Raw genomic sequence first — 17,602 nt, 5'->3', positions numbered from 1 at the left:
AAACGCATCCTGCAGACGACTTTGCAGGATGCATTTTTTCGCCAAAACGACGCATTGCAACGTATGCAAAAAAACGCTAGTGTGAAAGTAGCCTAACTGTTGAAGGTACCTGGGTGGAGGCCAGAGCTCCCCCTGCTCGCTGACTCTCCATCTTGGCCAGCTCCACTTTGGTCCGTTCTGCCAACTCCATCTTGGCTAGCTCTATCCTGGTCCGCTCGGCCATCTTCTCTTTCAGATCAGTACGCACATCAGCCATCACCTCTCGTATGATCTCTACTGCAGGGTTTGGGCCAAAGAAAGCCAGTCTGTTCTTTACCTCCCTCTGGAATTCAGTCTCCTCCACGTTCACATTGGGGGGCGCTGCACTGTCGTGTTCCATGATGGCTGCTATCAAATCCGCTTTTGTTTTGTTGCTGGCGATTAACCCTCAGGCTTCCACCAGATCTTTTAATGTAGTCCTCTTTAATGTTTCCTCTTTAACTTCTGGTAGTTGTTTTCCATTCATTACTTTCCTCCTGTAGACTGGGTATCACATCCCGCTGTCTGCCACCAGTGTAACGGGGTCTACCATGCTGGAGTACCTCTTTCAGTACCACTCCGTGTTTCAGGAGGTCCACTCTGCTTTGGCTGGAGTCTGAATGAAGGACGCTGGCTGGAATCGCTTGGTTACATGGGCGCATATACTGTAACAGATCACTGCTTCTCCACGTATTTCCAGTATGGCAACACTTTACTCACAGGACACAGAATATATCACACAGTTACAGAGGGCGGGCCAATTGAAAAGCGGCAGGCCAGACATGCATTACAATAGTCGCAGGTGGCCGGAGCCTGCTGATATTTACTGTGGGAATTACAAAGGTAGGGGAGGTCAGAAGGGGGATATCTTGTCCCCTCTGCCCAGGGGCGAAGCCTGTGTGTTGATGCATTAGAGACATGCATCTCACATGGAACCTAGTATACATACATACATACATACATACATACATATAACTGCACCACATATTCTGGGTGCTGGGGGTTCCCTAACATGGGGTGTATGATTTGGGGTCCCATCGCCCTTTAATTCGCACTTTGTGTTCCTCCCCATCTGTTGACTTCGCCGTCTCCTCATTAAGCAGCGTGGTGTAGTGAGAGGTTTCTGCACGGCCGGATCTCGTGGTCTCCTGTGTCGGAGCCTTTCAGTATGCGCAGGGCGTTCTGCAGGGACTGCGCCGCTCCGCTTCTTATAGCATCGCCCCCATCCCTATTCCTTAGATGCTAAAATTAGAAGCCGCCAACGGCGGCACAAAGTCTTCACACTATTCCAGCTGGGAGAAAGGACCAGAAAATGAGCGGAGGGAGCGCGGCTCGCCTCCGGGGGACATCTCAGCTTCACGGAATCTCTGCAACCAGGAAAAACTACTAATGAGGGTCCGATCCTGCAGAATATTATTCTGTGATAGGCGGTCTCAATCACTAATCATTAGCAATGTGTCCAGGGTTAGAAAAACAAAGCTTCTGCCTTCCAAAACCAGCGCCATTCCTACTTACAGGTTGTGTCTGGTATTGCAGCTCAGCCCCATTCATTCCAGTGGATCTGTAATACCAGACACATCCTGTAGCCAGCGGTGGCACTGGTTTTGGAAGAAAGCTGCCATGTTTTTCAAATTCTGGATGACCCCTTTAAAGAGGAGGCATAGAGATCCGTATTATGCGCTAGTCAGAGAAGGGTGTTACTCCCAGTCACTTAACCGGTCAGGCAGTGCTAGAGGAGTTGAAAAGTTCTGTAACTTTTTAAAAAGTTTCCCCCCCCCCCCCCCTCCCATAACTCTTGTCTTTGTCTTGTTGGTATAGATGTATTAGTCAACAGCAGAAATCAGATTACCTGCACTGTTACATGGCAACAAACCCTCAGCAGTGATGCAATTCTCTAATCAGTCTGAAACTGGAGCTTCTTTTTGCCTTTGGGTTTCCCCAGTGTACTGGGAGGATCCAGCCGCGACATTCTGCATCCGTTCATTACTGGGGGGGATGGCGCTGCCGTAAACGTGACTGTGGGTGTCACCAGTCTAATCCCCGAGCTCAGAGGGGCCCGCAGATCTGCAGCCGCCAGTCTTTGTCCTGTGTTCTGCACGACTTCCCCTGATAACCATCCTCCGGGGAGGGCGGCGGAGACCTCGCAGCTCGTCTGGTAGGAGAGATATCTAGGCCAAATGCACACTGGGGAGCGAGAGGTTAATCAATCCCTAGGCATTATTAACCACATAAGATATATGCACATGGGTGTGATGTGCGTTTGGGGGGAGATGACGAGGGGTGTGCTGGACTTTCAATCCCTTCATCCCCTTTTTTTTTTTTTTTTTTTTTCTTCCCCTCCATAATTTTCTCCAAAAATTGACGAATGCACAGGTTTTTAACTTCCCATGAGAATGAATGGAGAGAGATGAGCTGTCACTGTCCATTCCTGACAGTGGGGAACTGCTGGGACCCCGGACTTGCAGGTTTCAGTGGTTGCAGCCCCATCAATTGCTTTGCAGCTGCGCAGCACTCCATTAATTTCTATGGTCGTTCCAAAAATTGACGAGCTCCCTACCCATAACGTGTACTATTGCTCTCCAGGTAGCTCTTAGATTTGAGGCCTGACCCCTATGATGTCATTTTATGTATATGTTGATATGTCGATCTTTCTAGTTGACTGTCATGATCGGAGCTGATTTCCAGTCCTCTCATGCAGCGCTGCAGTGTAAAGCATGAGGGAGGCAACAGGGCCGGCGTTTAGCACAGGCAGACCAGGCAGCTGCCTGGGGCCCCCGCTCCTCCAAGGGCCCCCTGCTGGTTCCATGACCACAATGGAGCTTGCTTACAATTAAAATAGCACAAGGCAGTGCTTTGCTTTGCAGAAGAGGCAGACATAAGTGCATCTGTCTCTTATCTGATCTGCAATTGTGAGTTGTTTCCTGGCGGCGCTGCACTGCCTTGTCTGTGTTATCTATGTCGGCTCAGTGGCTGCAATCCCTGAGGCAGGAGCAGTCAGGCGTGTTATACTGACCTGACCTGCGCTCTGCATGTTCTCCTGTTCTTCCGCTGTGGCCGTCCATCCTCACTGTGCAGCAGGCTTCAGGTTATACTTTATACTGTGTCCTGGGCTGGCACTGCAGCTGCTGTTCAGCGGCAGGACCTTCCTATGTGACACGGTCACCTGACCACTGACGTTGTCCTGAGGCTGCACAGCATTCAGCAGCCCCTGTCAGGGACACAAAAATGCAGGAGCTGTGCTGCCACCCAGAAGACAAGTGTTCCCATATCAGAAGACACTTCACTGCTTACTGGTGAGTTTTTTTCAACTGTCTGCACTACCACACCAGTCACACACTGCAGTCTGCGCAGTCAGCAACACAACCAAAACTACAATGTAATTAACGTAAAAAAGAAATGAAAAAAAAAAGTGATATAAAAAAAAATGAATGATACCTACTGTCACTTGTCAGCATCCTGCACAGGCCGCTCTGCAGTGTGCGCTGGCACCAGGAGTGATGATGTCACTGATCGCTAGCCACGGGACCACTTTGTTCTGTGAGGCTATATGTGCACACTTTGCAGATTCCATTGCGGATTTTTCCGCGTGGATTCTGAAGAATCAGCAGGTAAAACCCCTGCGTTTTATCTGCAGATTCACCGCGGATTATCTGCGGATTTTATGCAGATTTTGTTTGGATTCCACCTGCGTTTTTACACCTTTGTATTCCTATTATGGAATACATGTAAAACGCTGCAGAATCCGCACAAAGAATTGACATGCTGCGGAAAATAAACCGCAGCGTTTCCGTGTGGAATTTTCCACAGCATGGGCACAGCGGATTTGGTTTTCCATAGGTTTACATAGTACTGTACATCACATGGAAAACTGCTGCGAATCCGCAGGGCCAAGTCTGCTGCAGATCCGCAGCCAAATCCACAACGTGTGCACATATCCTTATAGGGGTCGCTCACACTAGTGTATATTCTCTCATGCAAGATAATTGCGATGATTATCCTAATGACACCATATTGGGCCCCATCTCTTCTGCTCCCGGCCCCAGTGGCAGGTTTCTGCCTGTGCAGTAACTGAACCTGCCTCTGAGACGCAGGTTCAGTTACTCTATCGCTGTTCGGGCCCGCACCATGTTTTACTCCTTGGACAGAAATTTTGTCTTTGCTATTTAGTGGCTTCTTGGGGGTTAAAGATGTTGCTACTAGTTAAAAACTCACTTCAATGCACTGAATTGACTGTAGTGTGGTTAGTGCAATGTTTCAGAATTTGGGGCCCCACTTTGAATTTTGCCTAGGGCCCCACTTTGTCTAAAACCGGCCCTGGGAGGCAAGACGGCACATGGATTTCTGACTGATGCCGTGGAGGAGTGTGTGACGTCTTCTCTTGTGTCGGCAGGAATGGAGCGTGAACAGACTGACCTTCGAATACGACTCAGAGCCGTTTGGAAAGGAGCGAGATGCCGCCATTATGAAGTTGGCTAAGGAAGCCGGCGTGGAGGTGATCGTGGAGAAGTCGCATACTCTGTACGACCTGGACAAGTAAGGCGCAGGGCTTTACTGCCCAAATCATATCTAGAAAAGCCCGGTCACAACCGGTGTGGCCGCCATTACACCCGTAAACTCAACGACTCGTCCTCCAACATTATTAATGGATGGATTTACCAGGGGCCTAAAAAAGTGTATCGTGGTACAGAGGGGGAGGCTGAAGCTGCACAGCCACACTGTTGATTTAAAGGGGGTCACAAATGAAAGAAAATATTTAAATAAAACAGCAAAAAAGAAAAAAAACATTAAAAAATACCCCCTAATAAAAAAGAAATTGAGGGAAAAAAACAGCAGAATATAAATATTATATATATATATCTATCAGTTAAGAATATAGAGTGCAAAAACAATTTAAAAATGCCTTTTTAAATGTGGCATTTAGGTATTTCTGGTCATGAAATGGTTAAGGTGATCGGTGTGAATGAGGTTGGCGCGGTCGGCCGCCGTCCTGGTTTTCGCTCCCCATAGACTTTGCTCGGCATGTACCCGGCCTGGATTCTTTCCGCACATATCATCCGGAGATGAGGGTAACACCGCCACCTAGTGGGCGCTCTGCCGGCTGTGCACTCACGTAGCTCGTTATGTGCTCAGCGAGGAGCGGTCCGTGCTCCGGCTCCACCCCGCACGTGCCAGGGAGTCATGCAACTGCAATTTCCATATTTGCAAAGTTGACAGCAGAGAGTAAAGAACGTCTAGGGGCGGCATAAGATCTCCTTCCCCCTGCCGGACGGCAGCAGGGGTCTCCCATAGTGTTAGATCACTCATTGCTACCTCTGTATAAAGGGGGTCTGAATCATCCCCAGGAGGAGACCAGATCTGGTCCTATAGGGATGGGTGTATTATATGAGATCTATATCTAAGGGGCACATCCTCTCCTCTTGACCACCCTGCCAAGTACCTAACATGCATGCACATTGCTATAAAAAGTTAATATGTGCGGTGTAATCCTGGGCCGAGGCCATGTACTCGGGCCTGGTTGCATTTTCTAAGCTTCAGTGGTCACATTTATGGATTCATCATAAACGGGGGCCAAACCCACGTGATCTACTAATTCACTGCCCTTTGGTATTAAAGGGAACCTGTCACCTGAATTTGGCGGGACCGGTTTTGGGTCATATGGGCGGGGTTTTCGGGTGTTTGATTCACCCTTTCCTTACTTGCTGGCCGCAATATTGGATTGAAGTTCATTCTCTGTCCTCCGGAGTACATGCCTGTGCAAGGCAATATTGCCTTGCGCTTGCGTGTACTCCAGAAGACAGAGAATGAACTTCAATCCAATATTGCGGCCAGCATGCAGCCAGCGGGTAAGGAAAGGGTGAATCAAACACCCAAAAACCCCGCCCATATGACCCAAAACCGGTCCCGCCAAATTCAGGTGACAGGTTCCCTTTAAGCATCCCGGACCCCCTGGTGATAATGCAGTGCCTCAGCGTCTGTGATGGGATTGAGCTGTTTCTCCATTCTTGGGGTCTTGTCAGGGAAGACCCCCGACACTGACATTTGAGGTCTGATAGGACAGGGTTCGCAAACAAACACGAATGTTCTTAAAACTGCTACGGGGGTCTCATGCGGATGGAGCTGTACTGAGCATGTGCGACCACAGCTCCAGTCACTCTGTATGGTCGCACGTGCTCAGTACTGCTCCATTATACCCATAGAAGTGAATTGAGAGGGAGACACATGCTCCCATAGAAGTGAATGGAGCAATCCCACCACTTCACTCATATCATACCATGGGCCCCTGTTCCCACGTATCTCCACTTTCATAACTCTGTGGGTTATAAGGGGTGGACCACCAAACACGTTGGCCACCTAGTGATTGTACCTATGATATCGTGTGGATAGATGATAAATATGTTTTTTTGTCTGAATCTCCACTGTTGAAACCATCAACAAGTAGGGCAGTGATGTGGGTTCAGCCAATCTGTCAGCAGAAGCACAGGTGGAGCGGAGCTGCGTTAATTAACTCCATGTGTGCCGTGGTGTCGGCACGGTCCTGTACGCAGGATCTGATTTCTTGTGTTTTTTGCAGAATAATCGAGCTGAACGGTAACAGCCCCCCGCTCACCTACAAGAGATTTCAGGCCATCGTCAGCCGAATGGAGCTTCCTCGCAGACCCGTCCCGACCATCACCAGACAACAGATGGAGCCGTGCCGGGGGGAGATCAAGAGCTCGCATGACGAGACCTACGGGGTGCCGTCGCTGGAGGAGCTCGGTGAGTCAGTGCTCGCTCTATATTAGTCTGCATCTACTACAACTCCCAGCATGCCCTGGCAGCCGAAGGCTGGAAACATCACCCTAGGACCAGCACTTCTGGCGCTCTGTGTATATACATTAGTTATCCCAATGACGGACGATTTAGGGTTTTATCGGAGACTTTTAATTCTGCTCAGATTTATTTTTCCATAGCGTATGGATCGGCTTTCTTAACCCCTTAGTGACAGCCAATTTTAACCTTCCTGACGAGGCCAAATTTTAGAAATCTGACCTGTGTCACTTCATGTGTTAATAACTGGAGCTTCATCGTATCCCAGTGATTCTGAGATTTTTTTCGTGACACATTGTACTTTTAGTGGCAAATTTAGGTCAATTTATGTTTTGCATTTATTTGGGAAAATATCAGAATTTTGGTGAAAAATTCGCAATTTTCAAACTTTTAATTCTTTATATCCTTAGACAAGTCAGTCATGCAGTAGAAAATAGTTAATAAATTATATTTGCATAATTTTTCATAATTTTGTTAGGACGTTAGAAGGGTTAAAAGTTAAACCGCAATTTCACATTTTTTTTTCAAGTAATTTACATAATCTGTTTCTTTAGGGATCTATTCAGATTTAAATTTAAACTTTAAGGGTCTGATATATTGGAAACTCCCCAAAAGTGACACCATTTTAAATACTGCACCCCTCAAATACTTCAAAACTACCCTGCAGTGGCTACACAGGAATTACTGCAAAGTAGAATGAAAGAAAAATAAACTATTTTTTTCTCTAAAATGTTGCTTTAGCCCCAAATTTTTAACTTCTGCAAGAGGTAACGCAAAAAATGGAGCTCACCGTTTGTTACCCACTTTCTTCTGAGCACAGGGATACCCTACATGTAGTCAAAAAAGTTCTGCTTGTACACACAGCCGGCTCAGAAGGGAAGAAGTGACATTTGGTCTTTGGAATATAAATTTGCCTGGAATAGATTGCAAACGCCATGTGATATTTGCGGAGCGCCTGAGGTGCCAAAACAGCAGAAACCCCCACAAGTGACCCCATTTTGGAAGCTAGACCCATCAAGGAATTAATCTAGGTGGGTTGTGGAGCTTGTTGAACCCATTGGTGTGTCACTGAACTTTTTAAAATGTGCATGTGAAAATGAAAATTACGGGGTTTTTTTTTGGTAAAATGTAGTTCAAGGCTATGTGCACACGTCAGGATTTCTTGCAGAAATTTCCTGAACAAAACCGGACATTTTCTGCAAGAAATCCGCATGTGTTTCTTTTGCGTTTTTTTTCCGGAGGTTCCCAATGCAATAATATAGTGGGAAATCCACAAAAAATCCGCAAAATTAATGAACATGCTGCGTTTTTTTCGCAGAAAAAAGCGCAACATATGCACAAATTGAGGAATGCGTTATAAATGATGGGATGCATATGTATGCTTTTTTTTAAGCATTTTTCTCACGTTTTTATATCGAAAAAATGTGAAAAATCCTGAACGTGTGCACACAGCCTTAGCCCCAAATTCATATTTTTTTTCAGAGTGGATAATAGGAAAAAAGAGACCCGATAATTTGTTGCATAATTTCTTCCGAACACGATGGTACCCCGGTCAGGCTCGGAAAAGAAAGAGAGCAACTTGATTGTTGGAGTGTAAATTTGTCTGGAATAGATGGTGGATTCCATGTCGTTTTTCAGGGTCCCTGATGTGCCAAAACAGCAGAAGCCCCCAAAAAGTGACCCTATTTTGGAAACTAGACCCCTCAAGGACTTGATTTAGGGGTGTACTGCGCATTTTTTAACTTGCAGGTGATTCCCGAAACTGTATAACATTTAGATGTAAAAAGTCTATTTTTTCCACTAAAATACCGTTTTAGCACCAAATGTATATTTTCCACACTGCAGTGTTTACGGAACATGGCAGGACCCCATATGTGGTTGCACACTGTTTTGAGCACACTGCGAGGATTGGATGGGAAGGAGCGCTACTCTGTATTTAGAATGTAGATTCTGTGTGTATAGATTGTGGACTCCCATTAGCCGAGCCCCTGAGGGACCAGAACAGCAGAGGCCCCTCCAGGTGACCCCCATATTAGAAACGTCACTGCTTAACGATTTCATCTAGGGTGCAGTGAATTCTACTCTGAGCACCTCAGGGTTTCCGTGTAAATCCCACAAACATGCTTTTCAGGCTTGACCCCCCCTCCCCCGATAGAACCACTCATCATAATGAGGCAGATGGAGTCACTTTGGACTTCGTTTGGTGTCTACTCTGGTGGTCTACATCAATTTAGGCGTTCACAGAACTGTGGTCAACCACATTTGTGAGCTAAAAAAACTCCTAAAATGATGGAACAGAGACCAGACAGAGTCCAAAGTGTCTCCATCTGCCTCATTATAGTGAGTGATCCTCTCCAGGGTTTTGTCTAAATCGCATTTTTTTTTTTTTTTTTTTAGAATTATCACCGAAATCCTGGTGTAAGCGCTCAGCGGAGAGCGCAGGATAAGTGTGAGCTGAGCCTTATTCTGATTTTTGAGGGGTGGAATGAACATCTAGAAAGCAGTGCAAGAGTAGTTTGGTTTTTTTGTTTGTTTTTTGAGAAGACAGGGATTTCAGGACTATAAATATCATAAATTACAAAGAAGACTCCACAATATGAATATCATACTAAAGACAAAAGTCAATAAATCTACAAAAAAAATGCAATAAAAATATTACACTTATTCCTATTATTAATAATGCCCATTAAGGGTCGCCTTTTTACTGCATTCTGGCAGTCGTTAAGGGGTTAAACATCCACTTTGCCGCCACGGTCACCGGCTACGGATTTTCCTCCAGCAAATTCAGGTGAAAAAAAAAAATAATAATAATCCACAGCGCATCTACTGAAGGCCGCCAAAGTTTGTGACAAGGAGAGAGGCCAGAGCAACTAAGCAAAGCGCAGTACAATCTATACAGTGACAGGAGGAGCTATCCACCTTATTTACACCATTTATCTACTTTTACATCAGGCTTCCCAAGCGAGAAGCAAGGAGCTGCGGTGTGGCCAGGAGGAGAGACCGAGGCACTGGCTCGTCTGGACCGTCACTTGGAACGGAAGGTAAGACGTATGGGGGGAGTAGCATCGAGTTTTGTCAAAATCCAGTTTCTCCATCGCCACATTGGGGGACACAGGACCATGGGTGTAATGCTGCTGTCACTAGGAGGCTGACACTAAGCTGAGACAAAAAAAGGTTAGCTCCTCCCCTGCAGTATACACCCTCATGCTGGCTTCCAGAGACCCAGTTCAAGCTGTGTCCGTAGGAGGCACACTGGAATTTTTTCTTTAAAACCTTTCTATTTCCGGACGAAGGGGGCGACGGATTCTTTCATGTTCCGTTCTCCCCCGAACCAACAACATGCGAGCACGGGAGTTTCACCTCTCCGTACTCTCTCCTGCGACGTGGGATGCCACTGCCTGAGCTGATTCTAGGGGCGACGGGCCCCTTCAAGGGTCCGATCTCCCCCCCCCCACCCCCCCACTTTACAGACGAGCACTCCAGTACCCTCTTCTGCAGCCAGGCTCGATTGCCAGACATATGCCCTGCCCACCAGGTCTCAACCTCGGCTGTTCAGAGGCACCTCATCTTGTGGCGTCCGTGCAGCCCCCACTGCATCACCACTGATTATGCGGCTGATGGATGGTGGCGGACGGTTCCCTCTCCACCCCCCTTTTCAGGGGATGGTGGCCAGAGGCTCCCCAATCCCTGCACCGTCCTTATAACCCCGGGCACAGCTCACCAGGATCTGTGGGCAGCACTCCCAGCGCTTCTTTATTGGGGTAAGTGCCTCGGGGGGGCAAATGGGGGGTCGCCAGCGGCGGTCGGAGGGCTCCCTTTTTTAGCAGTGGTACGTTCTTCTCCGGGTCCCATAGCCTCCGGTGCGCAGCGGCGTCGCGCCGGGCCGAAGCCGCAAATTTAGTCCCCGGCTTCGGCCTAGCTCGGCCGTTCTCCCGATAGGCTCCGCCCCTTTTTTCGCATCATCGGCGGCGCCGGTCCTGGCGCTTCTCGCTCTCTGCGAGACTTCCTATTTTACTCTCGGTGGCCATCTTGGATCTTCTCCTGCACGCTGCAGCTCCAGATCTTCCGGCCGCAGCTTCTCCACGTGCAGCGCTGCGAACTCCGACTGTCTCCGACTCCACCGCTCTTCCTCTCTCCTCGGTGGGACACAGGACCTCGGGTAAGGAGACCACGTCAGGTCCTCCCCAGCAGCGCCTCCCTCACTTCCTTATCTTAGACCCTGCAATCTGTTACCTAGGGTACACCATGTCCCAGACAAGGTCTAAAACCTCAAAGGTGCATACTACCTTTTTTTCTGCGTGTACCACCTGCCAGGCTCCACTTCCTCGGCCTCAGATTTCCCCCCTCTGCTCAACCTGCGATGCCTCAAGTGCCCAGGAGCCCTCCACCGTCACCGACTCAGGTGTATCTAGTCCCCCCGCGTGGGTCGCCTCTCTGTCTCAGTCTGTGGATTTTTTAGCCAATGCTATCAAATCCATTCAGCACCCTCCTGGGGAGCGGGGCAATCCTTTTCTCGGATTAAGAGATCCCTCCGTAGCAGGGGAATCGTCGGCCAGCAGGGGCCGCTCTCTCCAGAAAGAGGCACGGTCATCCAGAAAACTGATCCGCCCTGCCTCTCCTGAGCACTCACCACGCCACTCAGCTTCTGGCGGCTCCGCCTCTCGCTCACCCTCGTTAGGGGGCCGTAGCGTTCACGACTCTGAATATGAGTCTGATGTATCCTTAGACCCGGATGCTCCTGAGTTTAGATCTACAGTTGACTCCCTCATTGAGGCTGTCAATCACGCCCTTAAAGTGGACGATAACCCTAATCCTGCTCTGGAACATTCAGTTTCCTTTACTAGAAACAAGCGTTCCCATAAGACGTTCGCTTCTCACCCAGATTTTCTGGATATTGTCAAGCGACACAGGGAGCGCCCGGATAAGTGTTTCACAGGCAAAAAGACCCTGGAATCGAAATATCCCTTTCCCACAGATCTTGTTAAAGACTGGACGGAATCCCCTTTGGTAGATCCTCCGGTTTCGCGCCTAGCGTCCAAAACCCTCTTGTCCGTTCCTAATGGCGCCTCAATCAAAAATCCCACAGAGCGCCAGCTAGATTCCCTAGCTCGCTCAGTGTACAAAGCCTCAGGATCTTCATTTTCTCCTTCCTTTGCCGCGGCTTGGGTGGCCAAGGCAATGGTTTCCTGGGCAGAAGCCCTAGCAAAATCTGTTCACGAACAGGACCTTCCCTCTGAGATGGCGGACCTCCCCAGACAAATTGCCATGGCTGGTGATTACGTAATGTACGCTTCTCTCGATGCAGCAAATTGTGCAGCATCGGCAGCTTCTAATGCCATCACCATCAGAAGGGCTATTTGGCTCAGAGAGTGGCGCGCAGATTCCTCCTCAAAAAAGTCGCTGATTTCTCTCCCTTTTCAGAGTGGGCGTCTTTTTGGAGAAAAACTAGACCAGCTTATCTCCGACGCTACAGGGGGAAAGAGCAAGTTCCTTCCCCAACAGAGGCCCAAGACTGCTTTCCAGCGTCAACCATATTTTCGCTTTCGGCCCTTTCGTAGCAGTCCAGCCTGGTCCAATCCTGCCGCCCCTTCCAGATTGGACCGATCCGCTCGCTCAGACAGAGACGTTCGTCCCTCTTCTAGGCCAAATCCGTCCTGGCGAGGAAAGCCTAGGCAGCCCAGAACCAGAGGGTCCAGACCTGCCAGATTCCCTTCGCAATGACTCGCGAACTTGTCCAGACGACACCTCCAAGGTAGGCGGACGCCTACTTCTTTTTCAGCAAGTCTGGCTCTCCGTCATACACGACGAATGGGTCAGGGATCTGGTGTTGTCTGGCTACAAAATAGTTCTCTACCTCCCCCCCAGCTCGGTTTTTTCCCTCTCGCCTCCCCAGTTCGGGCGCCCAGTCTCGCGCACTTCTTTGCGCCATTCATTCCCTCCGCCAGTGCGGGGTCATTGTTCCGGTTCCGGGACACGAGAGGTTCAGAGGTTTTTACTCAAATCTCTTCGTCGTGCCAAAAAAGGACGGGACAGTGCGTCCCATTTTAGACCTGAAGCTCCTGAACAAGTGCGTAAAGGTACGGCACTTCAGGATGGAATCTCTCCGGTCGGTCATCGCCTCAATGGAGAGGGGGGAATTCCTGGCATCAATAGATATCAAGGATGCCTATCTCCATATTCCAATATTCCCGCCTCATCAAAGGTTCCTCCGTTTTGCCATCCTGGACGACCATTTCCAATTCATAGCCTTACCCTTCGGTCTTGCCACGGCGCCCAGGGTCTTCACGAAGGTCATGGCGGCCGTCATGGCAATTCTTCACTCTCGCGGAGTGGTCGTGTTGCCTTACTTAGACGACCTCCTTATAAAGGGTCCGTCTTTTCAGGCCTGCGAGGCAAGCGTCCAGATTACCTTGGATTCGCTTTCGCGCCTGGGTTGGTTGATCAACTGGGACAAGTCCTCCCCCGTTCCTGCCCGTCGAATCTCCTTTTTGGGAATGATCCTGGACACCTCAAGGAGTCTGGTCTTACTCCCTCGGTCCAGGGCCCGAGAGCTTCTGCTTGGAGTTCGGACGCTCTGCCATCCTCATCCCCGAACCATTCGCTTCGCCATGAGGATCCTGGGCAAAATGGTAGCCGCAATGGAAGCGGTCCCTTTCGCCCAACTCCATCTTCGCCCCTTGCAACAGGCTTTATTGGACAACTGGGACAGGAGTCCCTTATCACTCGACCGTCCATGTCCTTTATCTCCGCGGACCAGACAAGCCCTGTTATGGTGGACCCTGGGTGCCTCTCTCTCCTCCAGGGGAAATCCTTTCTCCCGATCCGATGGTTTGTGGTAACCACCGACGCCAGTCTTCTCGGCTGGGGTGCGGTGTTTCTTCACCACTCTGCCCAAGGTCGCTGGACCCTTCGGGAGTCGAGGCTCCCTATAAACCTTCTGGAGATTCGGGCGATCAGGCTCGCCCTGATTCGTTTTCACCCCCTGCTCGCGGGTCGCCCGATCCGAATCCAATCGGACAATGTCACAGCGGTGGCATACATAAACCACCAGGGGGGTACCCGCAGCAGGGCGGCGATGCAGGAAGTCTCACACATCCTTCGTTGGGCCGAAGCCAACCATTCCACCATTTCCGCGGTACACATTCCAGGCGTCGAAAACTGGGCGGCGGACTTTCTAAGCCGTCAGGGCCTTGCCTCGGGGGAGTGGGAACTCCATCCGGAGGTGTTTCGGCAGATCTGCCTTCGCTGGGGGACCCCGGATGTGGATCTGATGGCGTCCAGGTTGAACGCCAAGGTTCTCAATTTCATTGCTCGTTCCCGGGACCCCCTTGCCATCGGAGTGGACGCTCTGATATCCCCGTGGCATCAGTTCTGACTGCCCTATGTGTTTCCTCCTCTTCCCTTACTGCCGAAGGTAATACGGAAGATCAAGACGGAGGGAGTTCCGGTCATCCTGGTCGCGCCGGATTGGCCTCGTCGCGCTTGGTACGCGGAGCTCGTTCAGCTCGTAGCCGACGTTCCCTGGCGCTTACCAGACCGCCCAGATCTTCTTCAGGGGCCGATCTGCCACCAGAACTCAGGGGCCCCACGTTTAACGGCGTGGCTGTTGAAACCTGGATTCTAACTCGAGCCGGTTTCTCTCAGCAGGTCATTCCCACCTTGTTAAGCGCTCGCAAGTTATCTTCCGCTCCTATCTATCATCGCACCTGGAAAACTTTCTTCTCGTGGTGCAGGCTCCGAGGTCGCCCTCCGCTCATATTCTCTATTCCTGGCATCTTGGATTTTCTTCAGTCCGGTTTGGACTCCGGCTTGGCTCGGAGTTCCCTCAAAGGTCAGATTTCAGCGTTATCTGTTTTATTCCAACGTAGGATCGCTGCCAACCTTCAAGTTAAAACTTTCATTCAGGGGGTCTCACATGTCGTACCCCCCTACAGAATGCCGTTGGAGACCTGGGATCTCAACTTGGTTCTGGGGGTTCTTCAGGAACCTCCTTTTGAGCCTCTTCAGGACATCCCGCTTTCGGTCCTATCCTGGAAGGTTGCCTTCCTTGTGGCCGTAACGTCTATCAGACGGATCTCAGAATTGGCCGCTTTATCCTGCCGAGCTCCTTTTCTTGCTTTCCACCAGGACAAGGTAGTCCTTCGCCCATCTCCGGATTTTCTCCCTAAGGTGGTGTCCTCTTTTCACCTTCACGAGGACATCGTTCTTCCCTCTTTTTGTCCGCAGCCAAAACACAGGGTTGAAAAAGCCCTTCATACTCTGGACATCGTACGGGCCCTTCGGAGGTACATTTCCAGAACGTCTCCTTTCAGAAAATCCGACTCCCTTTTCGTTCTCCCGGAGGGTCACAGAAAGGGTTTGGCTGCGTCTAAAGCCACGATAGCCAGATGGATTCGTTCTGCTATCCAAGAATCCTATCGAGTCAGGGGCAGACCTATCCTGGCGGGGATTAGGGCTCACTCCACTCGGTCGATGGGTGCTTCCTGGGCCATCCGGCACCAGGCAACGGCGGAGCAGGTTTGCAAGGCCGCAACGTGGTCCAGCCTGCATACCTTCACAAGGCACTACAATGTCCACATCCATTCCTCTGCGGACGCGGCTCTTGGCAGACGTGTTCTGCAAGCAGCCGTCGCGCACTTGTAAGTCAGATGGTACACGGAGTTGTTTGGTTGTATTGTTGCCCGCCCAGGGACTGCTTTGGGACGTCCCATGGTCCTGTGTCCCCCAATGTGGCGATGGAGAAATAGGGATTTTTGTGTGTACTCACCGTAAAATCCTTTTCTCCGAGCCACTCATTGGGGGACACAGCACCCACCCTGTTAGCCTGTTCGGCTCTTTACCGTTTTCAGTTTTATGACTTTCTTGGACATGTTGTACTCTACTGTTACATGGTACTTTGTTATTATTCTCCTACTGCTTTTGCACTGAACTGGGTCTCTGGAAGCCAGCATGAGGGTGTATACTGCAGGGGAGGAGCTAACCTTTTTTTGTCTCAGCTTAGTGTCAGCCTCCTAGTGACAGCAGCATTACACCCATGGTCCTGTGTCCCCCAATGAGTGGCTCGGAGAAAAGGATTTTACGGTGAGTACACACAAAAATCCCTATTTTGCACTGATGCGCTCTTTGATTTCTGTCGGTGTTTTGATATAACAGAGCGGAGTCTGTCATAGTGATAATCAGTATCCTGATTTTATAATGACTGATTATCCTATATTTTTGATATATTCATAGATGATGTATTCAGCTCTACAGAAGTTCTATCCTGATCTAGTTGTGCCCTTCTCATTAACCCCTTAACGACCTTTGACGCATACGCTGCGTCATGAAAGTCGGTGCCAAAACGACCTATGACGCAGCGTATGCGTCATGGAATGATCGCGTCCCTGCAGATCGGGTGAAGGGGTTAACTCCTATTTTACCCGATCTGCAGGGAGAGGGGGAGTGGTGCTTCAGCCCAGGGGGGGTGGCTTCACCCCCCCGTGGCTACGATCGCTCTGATTGGCTGTTGAAAGTGAAACTGCCAATCAGAGCGATTTGTAATATTTCACCTAAAAAACTGGTGAAATATTACAATCCAGCCATGGCCGATGCTGCAATAACATCGGCCATGGCTGGAAATACTAAAGTGCCCCCCCCCACACCCACCGATCGCCCCCCCCAGTGCTCCGTTAGTCCTCCGGTCCCCTCCGTCCGCCTGCCGGCTCCCCCGTCCTGCTGTCCGCTCCCTCCTTGCTCAGATCCCCCCCCCCTGTGCTCCGATCACCCCCCCTGTGCTCCGATCCACCCCCCCACCACCCCTTCATACTTACCGATCCTCCCGGTGTCCGGCCGTCTCCTCCCTGGGCGCCGCCATCTTGGAAAATGGCGGGCGCATGCTCAGTGCGCCCGCCGAATCTGCCAGTCGGCAGATTCCTTACAGGTACATTTTGATCGCTGTGGTAGGTTCTATCACAGCGATCAAAATTAAAAAAAATAATAAATAACCCCCCCCCCCCCCCCCCTTTATCACCCCCATAGGGACAATAATAAAATAAAGAATTTTATTTTATTTTTTTTTTTCCACTAGGGTTAGGGTTAGAACTAGGGTTAGAACTAGGGGTAGGGTTAGGGGTAGGGTTAGGGTTACGGGTAGGGGTAGGGTTATGGCATGTGCACACAGAGCGGATCGGCCGCGGATCGGCAGCGGATCGGCCGCGGATCGGCAGCGGATCGGCAGCGGATCGGCCGCGGATCCGCAGCGGATTGGCAGCGGATCCGCAGCGGATTGGCAGCGGATCCGCAGCGGATTGGCAGCGGATTGGCCGCGGATCCGCAGCGGATTGGCCGCGGATCCGCAGCGGATTGGCAGCGGATTGGCCGCGGATCCGCAGCGGATTGGCCGCTGCGAATTCGAAGCAGTTTTCCATCAGGTTTACAGTACCATGTACACCTAAGGAAAACCAAATCCGCTGTGCCCATGGTGCGGAAAATTCCGTGCAGAAACGCTGCGTTGTATTTTCCGCAGCATGTCAATTCTTTGTGCGGATTCCGCAGCGTTTTACACCTGTTCCTCAATAGGAATCCGCAGGTGAAATCCGCACAAAAAAACACTGGAAATCTGCTGTAAATCCGCAGGTAAAACGCAGTGCCTTTTACCTGCAGATTTTTCAAAAATCGTGCGGAAAAATCTCACACGAATCCGCAACGTGGGCACATAGCCTTAGTGTTAGGGTTGGAATTAGAGTTAGGGTTGGAATTAGGGCTAGGGTTTGAAATGGGGTTAAGATTAGGCTTGTGG

The 17,602-nt window shown here is 50.1% G+C and overlaps 1 protein-coding gene across 1 annotated transcript in view; it reads left to right on the top strand.

Annotated features, from left to right (window-relative positions):
- CRY2 (cryptochrome circadian regulator 2) overlaps nt 1-17,602 on the top strand; it is a 42,728-nt gene that overhangs the window by 13,707 nt on the left and 11,419 nt on the right. The window contains exons 3-5 of the mRNA XM_077286924.1: nt 4,409-4,551; nt 6,590-6,774; nt 9,778-9,866. Of these exons, the coding sequence (XP_077143039.1) occupies nt 4,409-4,551; nt 6,590-6,774; nt 9,778-9,866 (417 nt within the window). The remainder of the gene's footprint in view (nt 1-4,408; nt 4,552-6,589; nt 6,775-9,777; nt 9,867-17,602) is intronic.

This window comes from Ranitomeya variabilis, chromosome 2 (assembly GCF_051348905.1).
Source record: "Ranitomeya variabilis isolate aRanVar5 chromosome 2, aRanVar5.hap1, whole genome shotgun sequence".
NCBI classification, from domain to species: Eukaryota; Metazoa; Chordata; class Amphibia; order Anura; family Dendrobatidae; genus Ranitomeya; species Ranitomeya variabilis.
Note: the sequence above shows the minus strand (reverse complement) of the source record. Positions and strands in the feature narration are given on the sequence as shown.